The sequence below is a fragment of the Dermacentor andersoni genome, chromosome 5, assembly GCF_023375885.2.
Source record: "Dermacentor andersoni chromosome 5, qqDerAnde1_hic_scaffold, whole genome shotgun sequence".
Lineage (NCBI taxonomy): Eukaryota > Metazoa > Arthropoda > Arachnida > Ixodida > Ixodidae > Dermacentor > Dermacentor andersoni.
The window spans coordinates 141,559,594-141,578,049 of NC_092818.1; the positions used below are offsets into that span (position 1 = coordinate 141,559,594).

An 18,456-nucleotide genomic window follows, 5' to 3' on the forward strand; every position below is an offset into this window, starting at 1 on the left:
AGGCAAGCATATGTGCATGCAGCAACATGATGACAAACTTTCGAATATATTACTTTCAGTTTCGTAGAACCCGACACTTCAACGGGTGAAAGCAGTCCCGGCACTGTGGTAAGATAGCGTGCTTGGCACTGTGCAAAGAATGCTGTCAATTCATCGATGCCTATGCGCCTGGCGCTAGTCAGGCGGAACCTTGCAAAAAAGAAGGAATTCCCAGAAGTAATCATCTGAGAATGCAGCTTTTTAGGCCACTTGTGTAATAAAACTCTTTCCTTGCTGAATCTAATACTTCGGACTTTTAGGCATTCCCTACGAAAGCCATCAATAGGTGCTGTAAGAAGGCGTCACTCGCTTGTGGGGACCTCTGTGATCAGTGTGTGTGAGTCGAATGTTTCGTCGCTGGGTAATGGGAACGATAATGTTCCTTCTTGCATTTGCTCTACACCATTGTCGGTGTTCACCTCGCATCAGGTATTGAGAGAGGCATTGTGTGGTATCCGCAGTAGCGAAGAAAAAAAAAAAGCACAACTTGTGCAGAGGAAGTTTGTGTGTTTTGATAACACCTAAAGTGAAACCAAAAAAATGCTAGAAAATAAAAGTATAGAATGTTTGATTGACCTGCCAGAAATCTTTGCTTTTACTCATCCAAAAGCATTACACACCACTACATCATGCTTTAATCATCAAAACACCGTTAAAGTCTTAAGCATGCCATCTTCATAGTATTGGTAATTCGTCTGATGCATTTCAGTGATTTCCAAAGCTGCACAATTAATTCAGTGAGTTCAGAAAGCTATTTGCTTACTTAAAAAATCGACTTTGATTGTTTATGTATAATTTCTTTGTGAATAAATTACTTGTTATATCAAGCAAGGTGATTTAGGTCAGTCAGTGTACCATATGAAGTATAGTGTTGGATTTCTAGCATAAAGGTAGGCATTAGGCTTGGGCCGCAGGCTGCATGACTTTGTGCCTGTGCCTTACAGAGCAGCCCGCTTTATAAATGTCTCCTACAAAACAGTTGGCTTTCTTGCACTGCTTCGGTGCATGACTGTTGAGCCTATTATATAAGCAAAAAAGATAAATAAAAAAAATAGTTATACATGCTGTATTGTTTTAAATGAGGTGGGGGCACACTTTTAAGCAGCAAGTTACAGGAAAAAGGAAATGAAGTTGTGTCATAGTTGCGTAACTATGGTAACTGCTCTTGCAAAACCAAATAACTATGCTAAATTCAGTGCTGTGCTACAGATGTATTAACATATCAGGATGCAGATTGAAGTGCTTGAATATGGTACTTTCTTTCTTCTTTTTCAGGCAAATGATGACCTGGATCTGTTCGTGAGAGACCATGACAACTGGGGTAAAGGAATCATCAAGAAATGCAGGGTGAGCAAGTGTGCCGTTATTGAAGTCCCGGCATTACCCTGAAAATATAGCGGAACCCCATTGATACTTCCCTTGCTCATATGGCTTCCCTGTTTATATTCTCACTCACAATTTCAATAGTGTGATTTCTTCAATGCTGAAGTGACGTAATTTCCACGAGGACTTACCCGCTTTTTCTCAAGCACCCCTCGAGTCGAGGTTGTTCCGTAACTCAACTAAGTGCAACACAGTGCTGTTTTTTGGCTGAAAGAGACACTTCGCTGTAATAACACTCCAGTGCATGTGAGCAGATACTGACACCACCTGGTTGCGACGTTATTGCTCAGGAGCTTTATTAAAGGGGCGCTAAAAAGAAACACTAAAGCAGTTTAGACTGATGCAGTATGCTTTCAGAAATATACTTTTGTGAACTTCGCGGTGATAGGTCGATTATTAGAAGAGCTAGTGAAGGTCAAAGAGTAATATTTTCAATTTAGCGGCAATACCCCAGCCCCGGTATGTCATCATGGCGTCACAAATTTCAAAGTTATTTTATGTTTCGGTTGGTGGGGCTCAGTGAAGGTTTTGTAACTTACCAAGTTCCATCTTTGGCTCCTTTAAAATAATTAACCGTGTGCCGGCAGACATCGTCAAATTGTTGCGGCGAGTTGGTGCAGGAACTTCAAGGAACATCAAGCCACCCATCTTTTGTTCTTATGTCTTTTCTGGCTCTTAGATTACATTTTATAATATTGTTGAAGGGTAATTTATTAATGCAATTCAAATTAATTTTCTCTTTATTGCCCCTTTAAAACTCTGAGTGAACATTTGAGAAGAACATTCTTTCTGAATATATGATAGAAGAGGCAAGATGTCAAAAAGATAGGGGGACACTTAAGCTGCGCCTTTAAGGGTATGATGCAATAGCTTAATTGTTCCCTTCAGTGGTTTTTATTCTTGCACAGTCGCTGTTGTTTGTTTGCATTCGTTCATTTAGAACGATTATCACAGCACAGGTTCTGTATTGTTGTGTGAACTGTTGCACTGCACTGTTTACGCACATAACGCTGCTTGTACAGTCAATGACCGATTTTTCGGACCCTCTAGGGAACGTAAAAACGTCCGAAAATTCAGGCAGTCCGAAAAAATGAATGCATGCAAAAAAACGCACCCTTTTTATCTTTTTCTCAGATCTAGAGGTAAAGGGCGAAGTAACAGGCTTCCGAAACCCTGCCACAGCATCAGTGAAGTGGCTATAAAAAGAGGCGTTCAAAAACTCTGTATGCAGCCGACTGCCGGTTTATTATGTACATGTGCATCGTCGGGCAGCCGGTGTTATTGCTGCAGTGGCTTGAAGAACTTGTTGATTGTTGTTTTGACGGCGTTCTGGTTGCATGCGATCATATTCGCCTCAATCTGAGCAAGGGTCATGTCAGCACTGTACACCGATGAAAGAGTCAACAGTGCTCGCGTCAACTCGGCGCTTGTAGGTGGCGCAGGCATTGGCTCCTCATTTTCAAGATCGGAGTCTTCTGAATCCCCCACAACCCGACGGACTATTTCCTCGTCAGTCAGTTCTGCGCGAAAGTCGAGCTCATTGTCAGCGTCAGCAAACTGTTCAAAAGTTATTTCCGTGGGTATGGAAACCCCAGCAGAGCGGAGGTCGTTGATCACGTCGTCTGACGGTACTGCTTTCCGCGCTTCGATGCCATTGGCGAGGACGACGAAGACGGAGTGGGCGCCATCGAAGGCAAGCGAAATCCTCAAGTTGCGAACAGTGGAGTTCGCTGACGAGTGTCGAAGCACCTAGGCCTAGCGTCGCAGAGCACATTTGACACAACAGATAACCACACACCACGCTAGCCAAAACGTGGCTTGCGCAAACAAACAAACAAAATGGCGCCGCTCCGGAAACTCTGCCGGAGGCGGAAGTGTGGCGATGAACATAGCCAGCGTGGCCAGACCAAATCGGTGTGTGACGACTAGATTCGGCTAGTTGTGGTTCAAAGCGGTGATATGCTTCGGCTGCAAGTGGATTTCCTTCTCAAGGGCGCTGCGCGAGGAGCCAAAAGACCTTCCGTCCGTCAAAAAGTCCGAAAAATTGGACGGCGAGGAGTTCGAGCGTTCGAAACTTCAGATGTCCTTATACATTGATTCTATGGGGCTCGTGGCGGTGCCGCGAAGACGTCCGAAATATCAGGCATGTCCGAAAATTCAGTCGTTGACTGTATATGCGCACACATTTATTAGTACGCAGTGAACTGCACACATTGGAATGTGTATGAGGTACGCCTTGTTGCTTTGACGCTAAAGACAGAAATGAGGAATGAAACTTGCATGAGCTTCTTGTATGCCATCTGTTAGACAGCGGCGTAATTAAAGCGGGGGGGGGAGTACAGCAGCAGCTGCGTGGTGGCACTCAACAGCCATCGAATACAGCTTTATGTTGGGGAACAGCAAATAGCTGTTTTTTTTTAATATGGCGACAACATGCCAACACACAGAGCCAAGAACCGTCAAATACTGCTTTACATGAAAGACCTCACGGCATACATATAAACCCCCACTTATATTCACACCTTGCAAGCTTGCCTGTGTGGCGAAGCTGTAGCTTGTCTGACTCATGAGTCCGACTCCTAACCCGATAGACCCAGTTCGAATCCTATAACGTGAACATATTTTCTTTAAAGCTAAAATCATTTACTTTATAAATTTAGATGATTGTGAGTCATCACGTGACTGTGATGTGGGTTTCTCGACACTGGACGCCACCGCCTTTTCCGCTGAACGGGAGCCTTAACGCTATCGCTATAAAATTTCTTGGAGTGTGCTTCCAAGAAGATTTGGCCTGGAACATGCACATCAATAAAATTACTATGGAACTAAGCAGAACTGTTGGTTGCTTATACAGACTGAGTACTTAGGTCCCTCCATTTAAGTTCATTGTACTACGTACTTTTTTTTTCTTAATTAACCTATTGCATGTTAACTTGGGGCACTGTTTCGTAAAAAAAATTATAATAAACTGATAGTACTAAAGAAAAGAGTCCTATGTGCATTCGAAGGATATTATGGCCTTGTACAAAACTTTGGAAACAAACGATTTTTATAAAACATTCTATGTTAAAGGCAAACCAGGTATATTACTACAAGTTGATGCAGTGAATTAAACAAAACAAATCGCAGTATGTCCTTAATGTACCCACCAATCTGCAGTCAGCGTTCACCAACATAATATGAGAACACCTAAATAAGAACCAATTATGAAAAACAACTAGTCAATTACCATGAACCTACACTACTAAATTGCCTGCGTGATTATGATGATGAAATTATGGAAGGTTTGAATAAATCAAAACTTTTCTCATTGTGAACAATATTGAGTTTGTCTGGTACAAATTGTCTGTCTTTTGTTTCTTTTGTTTTAAGGTTGTAGTTTGGAACAAAATGTATCTTAAAGTGTGTTCTGGCAGATTTTTATATTTCTTGTAGACATCTTTTTTTTTTCCACGAAAATAATATTCTGTATCGCAACACTCCAGTTGATATTGGTATGCCTGTGGGATTTGTGTGCTGCGTACGGCCTGCATGCCAAATTGTAGGAGGAGAAGCCTTTGTCAATCCACATGGCCTTTAGCTTCTGCTTCCTTTCTGTTGTAAACAGGAGAAATATAATTAATTAATGCTGTTGAAATTGTCACTGCCATCTACTTGCTTCAGTCGCATTGATTGTCAAGTTGGGAAATAGTTTAGTATATAGATTTTCTTTTTTTGTGTGTGTGCTTTGCTCCACTTTTGTACTGTTCAGAAGCAGTAATTCCTAAGAAAAGTTTGCCGTTGTGTAAAAATTCACGCCTGCTACTTCAGTTTCACAAGATTTGTTGCCCATTAATTATTTACATGTCACTACTTGTTGGTCTTGTTCATTCACACTTGGTTACGATGTGAATGATTCAGAACAATCTGAAGGAATTGCAAGATGGGCTTTCTTGATGTTATTTCCTGTACTCTCGTTCATTCATATTGTTTCATGTCTTTTGCTCCATAACTAATTAAATGTTAGGGCTAAATTATGTACCGTTCTTACTCGATTCTAACGCACCCTCGATTGTACGCGCACCCGTTTTCTGTAACTAAAAAAAAAAGAGAAAAAAGCGCCCTCGATTTTAATGTGCACCCATTTACTGCGCACCTCATTTTTTCATACAGGAATGCAACTTTCTCTCATTTGAAAAAACAAAGATTCACTCGCAGTGCACTAAAGTTGCGATAAATAAAAAAAATTGCAGTCTCGCCCGAAAGGCAAAGCATCGATTACGATAGCAAGTTAGTGGACAGCTATATGAAAAGTAAGGATAGCAGTTTTATCGGCTGTATAAACTTTTAAACATTTGCTTATTAACTAAATTAACAAGCATGGTGTCACGCGCGCACAAGCAAGCATAAGCACATCTCATGCAATGACCGCTGAAACTCTTTATCAAAACGCTGGAGTGAGGAAGTGCGGTAGCAGTAGCCAGGGAATTGACCTTTGTGCGGCCTCTCGCTTCAATGTGAACTAAGCTGCAAGAACACAGCGAACACAGGCCTTGCTGTCTTTATAATGTTGTGGCTATTAGTGTGCATATAAATGAGGTTCACAGACCGACATTTGGTTGTACATTTGTTGGTTGATTGCAGCAAGGTTGAGAGGTGAGGTAGTTGGTTAAAATTCTAAGCACTACTAGAGCACACGACACAAAGTACTGCTAAGAGACAATTAATTGCTCCCTGTACATCTTAATGCTTTTTGTCTATAAATGGGAAGCTCCTGGTATAATTTACTTCGGTTAATCATGATTTGGTAACTATTTAGCAATTTATGACTATTTACAGAGCAGAGATTAAGGATGCTGCATGTTGCCATGTTCCTTCCTTGCGTGTAATGTGGAGGCACCAACAAACTATAACTGTTCGCAACCTCTCCACATTGTACACCTGCTGTTTAATGTGACATGTTTGACTGCTAAAGAAATGGCTGTAATGCTAAAGACTACCACAGAAATATCTCTTGTTAACTTACCTTTCAAAACTTGAATGATGGTACTTTGAGCTTGATAAAGAAAAATGCCTTAGCTCATATCTTTTATTTTGACCATTTGTTTTCCCCTTCCAGGCAACCAACTCAGAGGACACTAATTTCTGTCCTGCAGCTGTCAAACTATAGTAGCTTTTCCCCTTGTTTTTCAAAGCATACGTGTCTGCGTTTTGTTGTATGTCACTTTCTTGAGGCTGGAACCTCCTGAACCTCATAGGTTTTTTTTTTCTCTTAATATTTACTTAGGTGTCACCAGATGCATTCATCCAGATGGCTTTGCAACTTGCATACTACAAAGAGAACAAAAAGTTTGTCCAGACCTATGAAGCCAGCATGACGCGGCTTTATCTCAATGGTCGAACCGAGACTGTGCGATCGTGCACGCTTGAGGCAACAGAGTTTGTCAGGTGAGTTCGTCTCTACTTGATTCTGTGCTAGGGTGTTCAGTTAAAGTCATGCACCACAAGACCTGGGAGATATGTCCACATTAAAAAAAAAAAGGCCTTGTTAACCCTTTCGCTGTCGGACGTTTCTGGCCGTGACGCACCCCCAGTGTCGGCTTGGTTTCAGGGAACGAGCATAACAGGGAATAAACATAGCAATTTATTTTTGATTATGATTGGTATACAAATAACATAGTCAATGCAATATGCACATTTCAGTGTTCTGCAGCTGTTGTTAGTAAACATCATCATCATCATCATCAGCCTGACTATAAAATCCGTTCAACATCCGAATCTGACGATGCGGAACCCTCTTCCTCTCATGCGACTTTGTCCGAGTCCGAATCCGAGCTCGGCTCGTATTCTGAATCGGAATTCAGCCACCGCTCCCACAAGCAGACGAAGGTCCCGCGCGCCGAGCCATCCGAAAGTAACCGCGCGCAGGGAGGATGCGCTTTCAGTCGCCCGCGCAACGGAGAGAAATGTGACGTTGCGTGATCAAGAAGACAGAGGCAGATGGAAAAAGGCTAAACAAAGTTCGAAGGGCTTTACGTTTACTGCTGCAAGTCGGAAGCGAGGGTGCGGCGAGAGAGCAAAAGCAGCAATCGAGTCACCCTTCTTGGAGAGGCAACGGCACGTGCGCCTGAACTTGACGCGCCGTAGCAGGCACACCAACAGAAGAAAAATAAAAACCTTCAAACCAGCGGAGATTACAGAACAACCCTTGAACCCATAACCACACGTGCGCGACGCATGATCCAGCGAACGCGGAGCCACCGCGCCACCGCGCCACTGAGCAAGGAGAAAGTGGGGAGTGGCAGTCGCACCGTACTCTTCAATACATGGATTAACACAGGTCGGAGCGAATATACGAACTTGTAGAAAGAGTCAACAGATGGCATGGCCAATCCAGGAGCGCCTGCTTTGCGCTCAGGCGCGAAATTTTGAACACACGATAGAGAACGTACCGGTACGTCAGTGACACCGTGGGGGGGAAGCGCGATGACGTACCGGTACGTCGGTGACAGCGAAAGGGTTAATTAATTGCGAGTGCAAGGACAACTACTTACAGTGTTGTAATGAGTCGATAAATGCTGTTTTGGGGTTTTTGTTTCGACCTTGGCATGCTGTGAGGAAAGTGACTGCTGAGCCATCTGTGTCCTTTTTGCCTTGAGCTATTGTGTGCATCATTCATTGCTGAAACAGGCACAGCTCGATACCACTGCTACATTCACATGCATGTACATTTGTTGTTGGTTATGTTACTGGTTGATATATTCCGAAATTTTACCATTTTGTATCAGTGGTGCATTTTGATGTATACAGTTGCTGACCAATAATTCAATTAGGACACCGATAATCCGAAAGTCTTCAATTCGGGCATGCCAAATGGAATAGTCTGGTTTAACCGGTGTGCAGCCATATACTTCTGATTTGGTGAGGGTTTGAAGCCATTATATGCTTGCCCACAAAAGTGCGAGCATGAATTATCCAGTTTTCTGAATTAATGAGGGCCGAAGTAATGAGGTTTGATTGTGCATGCAATTAGTTGAGTGCACCAAATTATCTTTGTTCCAAGTGTGTTTCGGTAGCCTGTGTACTTTGTAGAGAAAACTTTTGGGAACCTGCTCAAGGCACTCATTTTGCCCCTTAACAAAACTTGCACCAGTGAGTATCGCTATATTTCCACTAATTGTACACACAACTTTCTGCATGCATGGCAGGCCTTACATCAAAACTGATGGCATTACCACTTTGTGTTGCCACATATTGCAGCATCCTGTTGAGTAGGGTGTGGTGTTGTTCTTAATCCTTCATGGTCTGAATTTTTTGATGAAGTGAAAATTGTGTATTACGTGCACCTGAATGGCAAAAGTCACGGAAAAGTAAAAAAAAAATTCCAGCTAAAGTTTTTGCCGATTAACAGAACGTTTTTCTTGTGAACTGCCAAAAACTCCCTGTGTTGTAAGCAGCATGTCGTTCTTCTGACTTCGTAATTTGCAAACATAAACATGTAAAATGTGGCCACAGATTATTTGGAGATCATTTTTGTGCCATTCGAGGCAGGGGTTATGCAACAGGCAGCAGGTTCCAAGAATAGAGTGCGAAGGTGTAACCTCTGTTCAATGCAGCACATGGACATTTGTGAAACTTCAGGGAAAGCTATATTTATCTGCAGCACTAAGTTGAGAAATTCTATAATGGGCATTGTTGACGCTTACATTTCTAAAATTAATTTTCGAGAAGAAAGGGGGTTAACCGAGGGGCCCGATTTTTATTAGTCAATCAGAAGAAGCCAACAAACACTGACACCATGGACAACATAGGGGAAATTACTTGTGATTTAATAAATGAAAATAAAGAAACGATAAATAATTGGAAATTAAAGTGGATGAAAAAACAACTTGCCGCAGGTGGGAACCGAACCCACAACCTTCGCATTTCGTGTGCGATGCTCTACCAATTGAGCTACTGTGGCGTCGTTTTCCCATCCACTTTCTTGGGTATTTATGTGTCCTAGTAGAACCCTGGGAGTGTTAGCCAGCGCCACTACTCACAGACCTTAGCGGCGGACGTGGAACGTCCTTTTTGCCACAGGCGTCACGAGAACAGGATCTTTTTGTGTGAAGGCAACTGGTCAATAAACCCACAAATGCTACCTGAAGGCATCAATGTTGCCGGATTCGAGACCCTCGTTATCTAATCAACGAGAAGAAAGGGGGTTAACCGAGGGGCCCGATTTTTATTGCGAAATGCGAAGGTTGTGGGTTCGGTTCCCACCTGCGGCAAGTTGTTTTTTCATCCACTTTAATTTCCAATAATTTATCGTTTCTTTATTTTCATTTATTAAATCACAAGTAATTTCCCCTATGTTGTCCTTGGTGTCAGTGTTTGTTGGCTTCTTCTGATATGACTAATAAAAATCGGTCCCCTCAGTTAACCCCCTTTCTTCTCGTTGATTAGATAACGAGGGTCTTGAATCCGGCAACATTGATGCCTTCAGGTAGCATTTGTGGGTTTATTGACCAGTTGCCTTCACCCAAAAAGATCACATTCTCGTGACGCCTGTGGCAAAAAGGACGTTCCACGTCCGCCGCCAAGGTCTGTGAGTGGTGGCGCTGGCTAACACTCCCAGGGTTCTACTAGGACACATAAATACCCAAGAAAGTGGATGGGAAAACGACGCCGCGGTAGCTCAATTGGTAGAGCATCGCACACGAAATGCGAAGGTTGTGGGTGCGGTTCCCACCTGTGGCAAGTTGTTTTTTCATCCACTTTGATTTCCAATAATTTATCGTTTCTTTATTTTCATTTATTAAATCACAAGTCATTTCGCCTATGTTGTCCTTGGTGTCAGTGTTTGTGGGCTTCTTCTGATATGACTAAAATTAATTTTGTAATTTTTCTCCAATTTCAGATATCTTCTGCAAAAGATTGAGTTGTTCAGGAATCATTGTACCTTGTAGAGTTAAAAGAGCACTGAAGATAGCTAATACGTTTGTATAGGTTGGTGCAGTAACACTTCTGTAATTGGAGATACATCAGTCTCACCGTTAACAGATGGCTAGCATGTCAGAAACGGCACAGTAATACAGTAAAACCTCATTCATTCGAAGTCATTGGGACCACAAAAAATCTTCAAATTAAGCAGGTTTTCGAATTAACCGAACACACACAAAAAAAAATTCGACCCAGGCAAGAAATTTCGCTGCAGGAATGCGCTACCTTTATTCGGTGATCTTTGGATTACTTAAAGCAATCAGAGATGCGGGTTTGCCGCATCCTGTAGTTCGAGGCTCCAAGGGTCATCTTTTCTAGTTGGCCAACTACGTGCAGCATTTCAGAATTTCCACCCTGGCACTCAACAAAACTGTGGGTAACGTTCAGCGATCCGATAACTCCCTGATAGCGGACGTTCGGGAGGGCTTGTTAGCGTCGTTGTCGTCGCTGTCATTGCACATGGTCGCATCAGTGGTAGCTTCACTCTCCAAGTTTGAGTGGCACGTTTGTTGATCATTTTCAAAGTTTAGATACTTGGCAAAGCCGACTGCACCGGATTCACTATCCTCTGCGCAGAGTGCATTGATGCGGACGTAATACACGGCTCCTTCTTCATGAAGTGCAGATGAATAGTCAGCATCAGCATCGACGGTGCTTTCCTTCGAGAAGCCAGCATGTTCAAAACACCGCATGATCAAAGTGGGTTCCACTTGCTTCCATGCATACACAATAAGACATGTGGCCCCGAGGAGGTCGATGGAGTACTCCTTGCCGTTGTCGTATCAAAAGAGCATGTGCTTGAGCAGGTGGTAACAGTAAATCATCCTTGTGTGGTGAATGATGCCTTGGTCCATTGGCTGCGAGATCGACGTGGTGTTTGGAGGAAGAAATACCATCCTGATAGCTTTCAGGTGTGGGATCTCGCCGTGCATCGGGTAATTATCAACAACGAAGAGTACATTCCTGCCTGTGGCTGCGAACTTGCGGTCAAGCTGCCGAACTTAATCTTCAAATATTGCGCCTGTGACCCAGGCTTTCTTCTGCTGGTAGATAAGCTCATCGCTTGGCGGCAGCTGTGCATTTTTAAAGCAGCGAGGCTTCCCACTCTTTCCAACTATGAGTAGTGGCAGCTTGTGTTTACCCCACATGTTCGCGCCGAACAGAATGGTAATTCTTTCCTTGCCCTGATTTTGACCCTTGACTGCGGTGTCCTTCGCTGCGAACATTTTTTGTTGGCAGCATCATGTAAAAAAGGCCTGCCTCGTCAAGGTTATGCACATTGTCTGCACCGTACTCGCTAAGCAACGGAGCCAATGTGTGTTTCTTCCAGTCGTCGACGACGCTCTCGTTTGCGCTGCCGCTCTCGCCACAGGTGGCTACGAAGGTCAAATTATTGTGCTCTTTAAAACAGCTGAACCATCCATTGCTACACTTAAGCTCTTCATGCCCAAGTTGTAGAGCCAAGTTGTTGAAGTTGTTGGCCTTCTTTTGCAGTATCGTTTTATTGATGGGAAGATGGGCTGCGTTTGCTTTCTGCAGCTAGCGAAAGCGGAGTAAAGCTGATTCCACATCTTGGTACGTAGGAGCCTGTACTCGCGACCGCTCTGAAGAATTTGTCTTGCTGTAGGCCTCCAGTACCTTCGACTTGTTCTTTAATATTGTGGATAACGTCGAGAGGGGCATGGTGTGCCTTTCAGCCAACTCGGTCGTATAACACACATTCTTACGCGCTTCTTGGATCAAGCAGAACTCCTGCTGCAGTGCTAAAATCTTATACTTTGGCATCTTCGCTCACTGGCGCTTCTGCACAGTTCAGAAAAAAGAAAATAAGCAAAAGAACACCACGCTAGCTGCAGCAACCTAACCACCGCACACAAAGAAATGGCGCTGAGAGAGAGTGGGCGAATGGCAGCCAGTGACAGCGGCACGGAACACGGGCTGACGCTGCGACCGCTGCAACTGCGAGGAGCATGCGGAGGGGGGGATGAGAGCACGTGACAAAAACCGGTATGCCTGCTGCGTTGCAGTGAGGCACATCTTCTCTGCAGGTGCGCCTTTCGGCGGTGCGTGGGGCGTACCGTGGACTGATGTTTGTGCTAGCAGTACTGCGGGTCAGGCGCTTCGTCTATAAATAATCACGATTGCTATGTGGCGTTGCCTCACGGCTCAGAATGGCCATTGTTTCGTCGGGTTTGTGGTGAAATGGGGATCAGGAATTGTCGCATAGCACCTCAAATCTTCAAATTAATCGGGTTGGCCTCGGCCGCTGGTTTGAATTATCCGGGATTTCGAATTAACCGAGTTCGAATTAACGAGGTTTTACTGTAAATGACCAGGTCCACCTCTCTCGTTCTCGCACCGGTTTCCTATGACATCTTAAGTTTCGACAACATTTACTGGTAGGGCCCTGATAAAGGCAAATCCCCTTCTTGAAATGTTGGCTCCAGGCTGAGGCTGTTGATCACCTCAAGTCTCCACCTTCTTGTCTTGTCTGGATTACTAGCCAGAAGCTAGTCGCTTGCTTTCTGATAATAAATTGTACTGAACTTAAAGAAGAAAAAGAGAATTGAACCTGGCAAGTTTGTCGACTTTTCTTGCATAAAAAGAAACATCAAATGTACAAGGCAAGAAGAGGAACTGAGGGCCTCAAATTTTCGCTAGTCACGACCATGTAAAGATATCATGAACTACATAAAATATCATGAGCAAAACGAGAACAAAGTAAAAGCGGGAGCCAACGTTTCGACAAGTGGACTTGTCTTTTTCAAGACGAGTGCTTATGTCGCCTTGAAAAAGACAAGTCCACTTGTCGTAATGTTGGCTCCCGCTTTTACTTTGTTCTCGTTTTGCTCTTCTTGAATTTCCATCTCCGGCCGTCCCTGTGTTTTCCATAAAATGTCATGTAGTTCGCAACATCACTATGACATCAACGCTGCCATTTAGGCACGGAATTCAGGAAGAAGCAGCTTGGCTTTCTTTCAATATTTTTTTTGCCATGACCTGGTATTTCCCTGCCAGAGAAATGCACTTTTTAAAAAGAAATGTAATCTGCCACTTAAACTTTAGTTTTTTGTTTGTTCTTTTGTTGTGATTGCTTCCTTTAAGGTTTCTTTTCTCTTATCCTTGCCAGGGCGATGGTGGAAAACAGTGTGAGCACAGAGGAGAAAATTCGGCTTCTTAAACGTGCAAGTGCCAAGCATCAAAGGCTCTACAGGGACGCAATGAGTGGCAAGGGGGTTGACAGGCACCTTTTTGCTCTCTATGTGGCCTGCAAGGGTCTGAAATATGTGAGTTCCATGGCATAACCAGCACAACCTGTCTGCTTTTGGTACTGACAAGCAGATTTGGTGTCACTTTAAGTGAGTGACGTTTGCCATTACCGTCATTTGCAGGCTGTCACATGGAAGGGTTTAGCCACACTTGCTGTAAAAGCACTCATCAACAAGTGTGCTTGTGAAACCCACTTTGCTGCATCGAAGTGTGTAGCCTTGATAGCAGTGCTTAGAAAATAAGTAAAATAATAATCACTGCTTTGTCAGCACCAATTATGAAACCACTTTTTTTTAATATTTGTTATAAGCATTTCCATGCCATTTGCAAAGGACATCGCTGATGCTTTACCATTCTTAGCACTTGACTTCCAAACTCACAGCGCATTGCTTAGATGTTGGGTGCAATGCCACCTTCAGGGTGTCCACCATCCGAGAAAACTCAGGGAATTTACGCTTTTATCAGGGAAAATGAGCAATAATTTTGTTGTAAGAGAACGAAAGTCGCGGTACTGCTGGCTCGAGTAACAGAGAGTAATCGTAAAGAATCATTTTAATGCCATGTTGTCCGCTGGAGGAGTTGCCAGTGTACCGTCAACGACCGATTTTCCGGACACCCAATAATTCGGACGGCTTCGCGGCACCACCACGTCCCCCATAGAGTCAATGTATAAGAACGTCTGAAATTTTGAATGTGAGAACCCTTCACCACCCGATTTTCTGGAGTTTTTGCTGTAACCACCGGTCCGAAACTGCGCTTATCAAAGCCACCACCATCGCTACCATTTTCATTACCTTGCCGCTTCATATTCATGAATGCTACGTAGTCATGGTTGTCATCTCTAGGAGGATAATATAGACCGAATGTAACCCAAACTATGGTGTGCAAAGAGTTAGCGTCATTCACAAAGTAGAGAAGGAGGGGAACTTCAAAAACAGTGTAAAATCAAGCAGCATGATTAAACTATATGTACCAGTCCAGTTCAATGTGTCAGCTTACTAATTGAAAATTGCTGGGCTAGCTTGCTAAGTTCTTTTAGCCCATAGAAATAAGAATGTGTCCCTTGCCATCGTCTTTAGTTGTAATTTCACTTAAATTTGTTGTTTTGTCTCAGGCTGAGCCTGTTGTCTTACATACTTTTCATACAGGAAAGTGAATTTTTAACCAACGTGCTTCTGCGTCCCTGGACGTTGTCTACAAGCCAGACGCCACATACACAGCTGGATTACTCGCCAGATGCAGACCTGGAGGTGTTCAGGAACAAGGCAAGTCTTTCTTGTTTACCACAGGGAAAGGATTGAAAAGCATGGGATAAAATGATGTTCGTTTTGAGTAGACCTTGGTAGACGTGGAAAAAATTGCGTGTCCCTTCTGCCCAGGCAAAGGTAATGAATGATGCATGTATTGCAGTGGTGTCTAGTAAAGCTGTTTCATTGCAATGCAGCAGTGCTTCCCAAATTCTGCTATGCTAGGACCCTGCAGAAATGCACAATTAAAGCGATGCAACAGTGCCCCCTCTGTATTTTATTTAATGCTTACTATAGTTGCCGCAATGTTAGTAGGGCTGAGAATAGTGTGTATAAGATGTCTTCTCATGACATCTTATCTTTCCTAACAGCTTGTTTGTTTTAGAGCAGAATTATGAAAACCCAGAATAGAGTTTAGACAATGTAACTAGCATTTACTTGTAAATTGTAACCGCAATTTTAGATTGCTTCATTGCAATAATAACGTCCTTCCATGGCTGCCATGAGATTTACGAGCACCATGAAGAGCCTCAGGTGGTCAAAATTAATCCGGAGCCTTCCACTGCGGCATCTCTAATAGCCCCAGTGCAGCTTCGGGACGCTATGTCCTGCGAATCAATCATGAGCACTCTGTTGCTGGCCTACAATGCAGATTTCTCCTGGAGGTGGTTTCGGTCCAGTGTCCGACGACGGCTACGGAGTGTCCTACATCTTTCCAAACAACTCCAAGATCTTCTTTCATGTTTCGTCCAAAAAATCCTGCACGAGCACAAACTCTGAAAGGTTTGTGAGGACGTTAGAGGAAAGCATGGACGAGATGAAGGCTTTGTTTGGGTTTTAAGGCAAAGAGGAGTATGCATCAAGGAACAAGAGGCCCAGTGTGACCAAAATAACGGAAAGCCTTTTGCGACGGTCATGACACCGTTACAGTTGTCAAAAGTGATGCTTCTTGGCACACTTGCAAGAGGGCTCCCCTTTACATCTAAGTGCTTGACTTGCTTGCAAAGTTTGCAAGCCTTCTACACTTTTCAGTGTTTTTATGAATGACATAATGTTCAAGATGTAGTGTACGCTCTTCCCCATGTACCAGCAGATTAATTATGCTGACAAATTTTACTTGTGTGGTAATGGTGATGGTGGTAAATGGAAGGAAGATTTTAAATTTACTGAGGAACTGCACTGCTCGTTCTAATTGTAGTGCAGATGTCTGGTTGATTTCTGTACATTAAATACGACAACTACTATATTAACACATGGTTTGTGAGATGTTGGAGAGCTCTCAAGACATTTGAGATAGCTTCCCTTGGAAACTTGAAGGTGTGTGTATATGGCATTTGGTCCCATGCAGTGCCTCTGTGATCTTTCAAAGACAATGTTTAGGTAATATAACCTTGGATTTTGCATTTTCTTTCCTTCATGGTCCTGGTAGGGCTAGAATACAAATACCTAATGATGGTGTTTTTGTTAAGTCAAGCCACTTGGCAGTCCAATGAGTAGAAAATGAAATCAGTCATGGCTGACCTGTTAGTTGGTGGTTCTTAAAATGTCACATAGGCAAGAAATTATTGATGCTGCACCTACGTTTGTCGCAGGTATCTACTTTTAAGTAACTGCAATAGCATTACATTACTGTGGTTGCAACATCGCTTTTTTTTTGCAAGCTGTAATAATCTCTCACACACAAATTATTTTAACCTAATACTTACCTATCTCAAAGGAGAATGGGAGAACAGGTTCAGCATGCCTTGTTCAAAGAAGTAGATGCATTCGGTGTTCTGCCAAATTTTTGCTTGGGTAGGCTTCATTAAAATTAACAGGATAAAAATTCGTTTTGTGGCATGGTGGATTTTTGCGATGTCCACATCAAGGGGCATTGTAATTGTGCAAGTTTGCTTTGTTGTTGTAGCCTGATCTTTTTCACAGTTAGAAAAGAAAGGCTTTGGCTGAACATAGGCTTTGTACAAGCGAACAAAGTAGCAAGGCACTGTTTTTTGCAGTGGGTTAAAATTATTGTGCATTTTCAACATGGAATAAATGTTGGGCTGTGCTGGTTTTCTAGCAAAGGCCTTTTAGGAGACCATGTAGCACAAACGCAAACCTTTTGGACTTTTATTGCTTTGAAAGCATTGCTCTTCCTTACTTAGAGGACTTTTGATGTACAGTGCACTATACTGCTAAAGGGAGCACAGAAGTGCGCTGCTCACACTCTGTGTGGATCCCAGCTATCGACTGCTGGCAGAAGCAGTTAGGCATACCACGCAGGTGAGTACAGAGGAGACAGTAGCACCTACAATGAGTCGTCTGCTTGTGCAAGCTTTTCCAAAATTTCAGCTAAGAGAAATCCGCTCATGTCCTGCAATCTTATGTTCCCGTTATCAGTGGACTACGTACACTACTTATGTGACAGGAGCTTTAACTCAGTTTCTTTTTTTTTTTTTCTTTGCAGTTGAGTGCATTTGTGGTAGTGTTCACGGGTCTTGTGTGCCGAGTGAAGCCAAAGCTATTGAATGCAGAAGTATTATTACTACCTGAGTGCTGTATAGCCTGCTGAACATTGGTCGTCTAATGCAAGTTCTGCACTAAGTGCTCACTTTTTTAGGAGAAAGCAAAGGGAGGGCAAATGCTGTGCCATTGGGAGGCACATGTCACAATGCAATGCAAACGTTCTTGTTTTGCCACTTAATGCTGCTGGCTTTTTCTATTGGCTAAATAGCACTTGTTTTATTTTGCCCTGTGCTAGCATTGTATTTCCTCATGTGTTGAACAGTCTTGAAGTCTATTTTTTTATGTTTTTACCCAGGACTTTCCACTTTTGGAGTTGTTCCTGTATTTTCCCTGCTCGAAATGGGCACAGTGTACCAGCCATTTTTGTATTGAGATTTTAGATGCAGTGACTGTTACCAATGAAATGTTTGCATGGGCAGTTCAGTGTGTGCTCTTGTTTGTGTGTGTTTATACAGATGCATGGTTGTTTGTTGAGTCAGTGAATGTAGTTTCCCAGAGACAAGTCTTGCTCATTTTTTAGAGGCCTGCATATGTGGGACTTCTGAAAAGCTCTCCGGCACACGAGATGAAATACCGATCCAAAGTTGTGTCTTAGTTATCATCGCCTCCTTCTTTTTTCTTGTGAAATGCAGTGTGTCGAATTTAGTGGCAGTGGTTTTGAAGGCAATTTTTATATACTAATGTGAATTGTGCTTTTTTTATGTCTGGTGCCTTTTGTATATATACATGAAGGCCTACTCACTGATGGTATGTGCTTAATGTTAACAGTGTTTGCATGGTGACGAATGTAATAAAATCATGGTATGTCAGTATGCTTTGTATGGCTAATCATTTCTGAATATTTCTCTTGCTGAGTGTGTGTGGTGAGCTATCACTTATCACTCCTGTACTCGTACTAATAATGCACATCTTTTAGCGCGGTGTGACGTCATTGCTGTGGAATTGTGGTGCAGAGCGTGAGGTTGCAGTTCCCTGTCGTGGCAGCTGCACTCTAGTGTGGCTGGAATGCAAAGGTGTTGGTGTACCCTGCTTCCTGTGTTTGTTATGC

General features: G+C 43.1%; 1 protein-coding gene across 3 annotated transcripts in view; it reads left to right on the plus strand.

Moving 5' to 3' along the window:
• LOC126531284 (carnitine O-palmitoyltransferase 1, liver isoform-like) overlaps window positions 1-18,220 on the plus strand; it is an 88,849-nt gene extending 70,629 nt beyond the window's left edge. For 2 of the 3 annotated variants that reach the window (XM_055071072.2, XM_050178746.3), the window contains exons 14-18: window positions 1,315-1,386; window positions 6,689-6,849; window positions 13,517-13,673; window positions 14,805-14,921; window positions 15,556-18,220. In XM_055071072.2, the coding sequence (XP_054927047.1) occupies window positions 1,315-1,386; window positions 6,689-6,849; window positions 13,517-13,673; window positions 14,805-14,921; window positions 15,556-15,744 (696 nt within the window). In that variant the 3' untranslated portion in view covers window positions 15,745-18,220. Of the gene's footprint in view, window positions 1-1,314; window positions 1,387-6,688; window positions 6,850-13,516; window positions 13,674-14,804; window positions 14,922-15,555 lie in introns of those variants that run through there. The other variant, XM_055071073.2, reaches the window with a different exon arrangement.
• The last annotated feature ends 236 nt before the right edge of the window (window positions 18,221-18,456 follow it).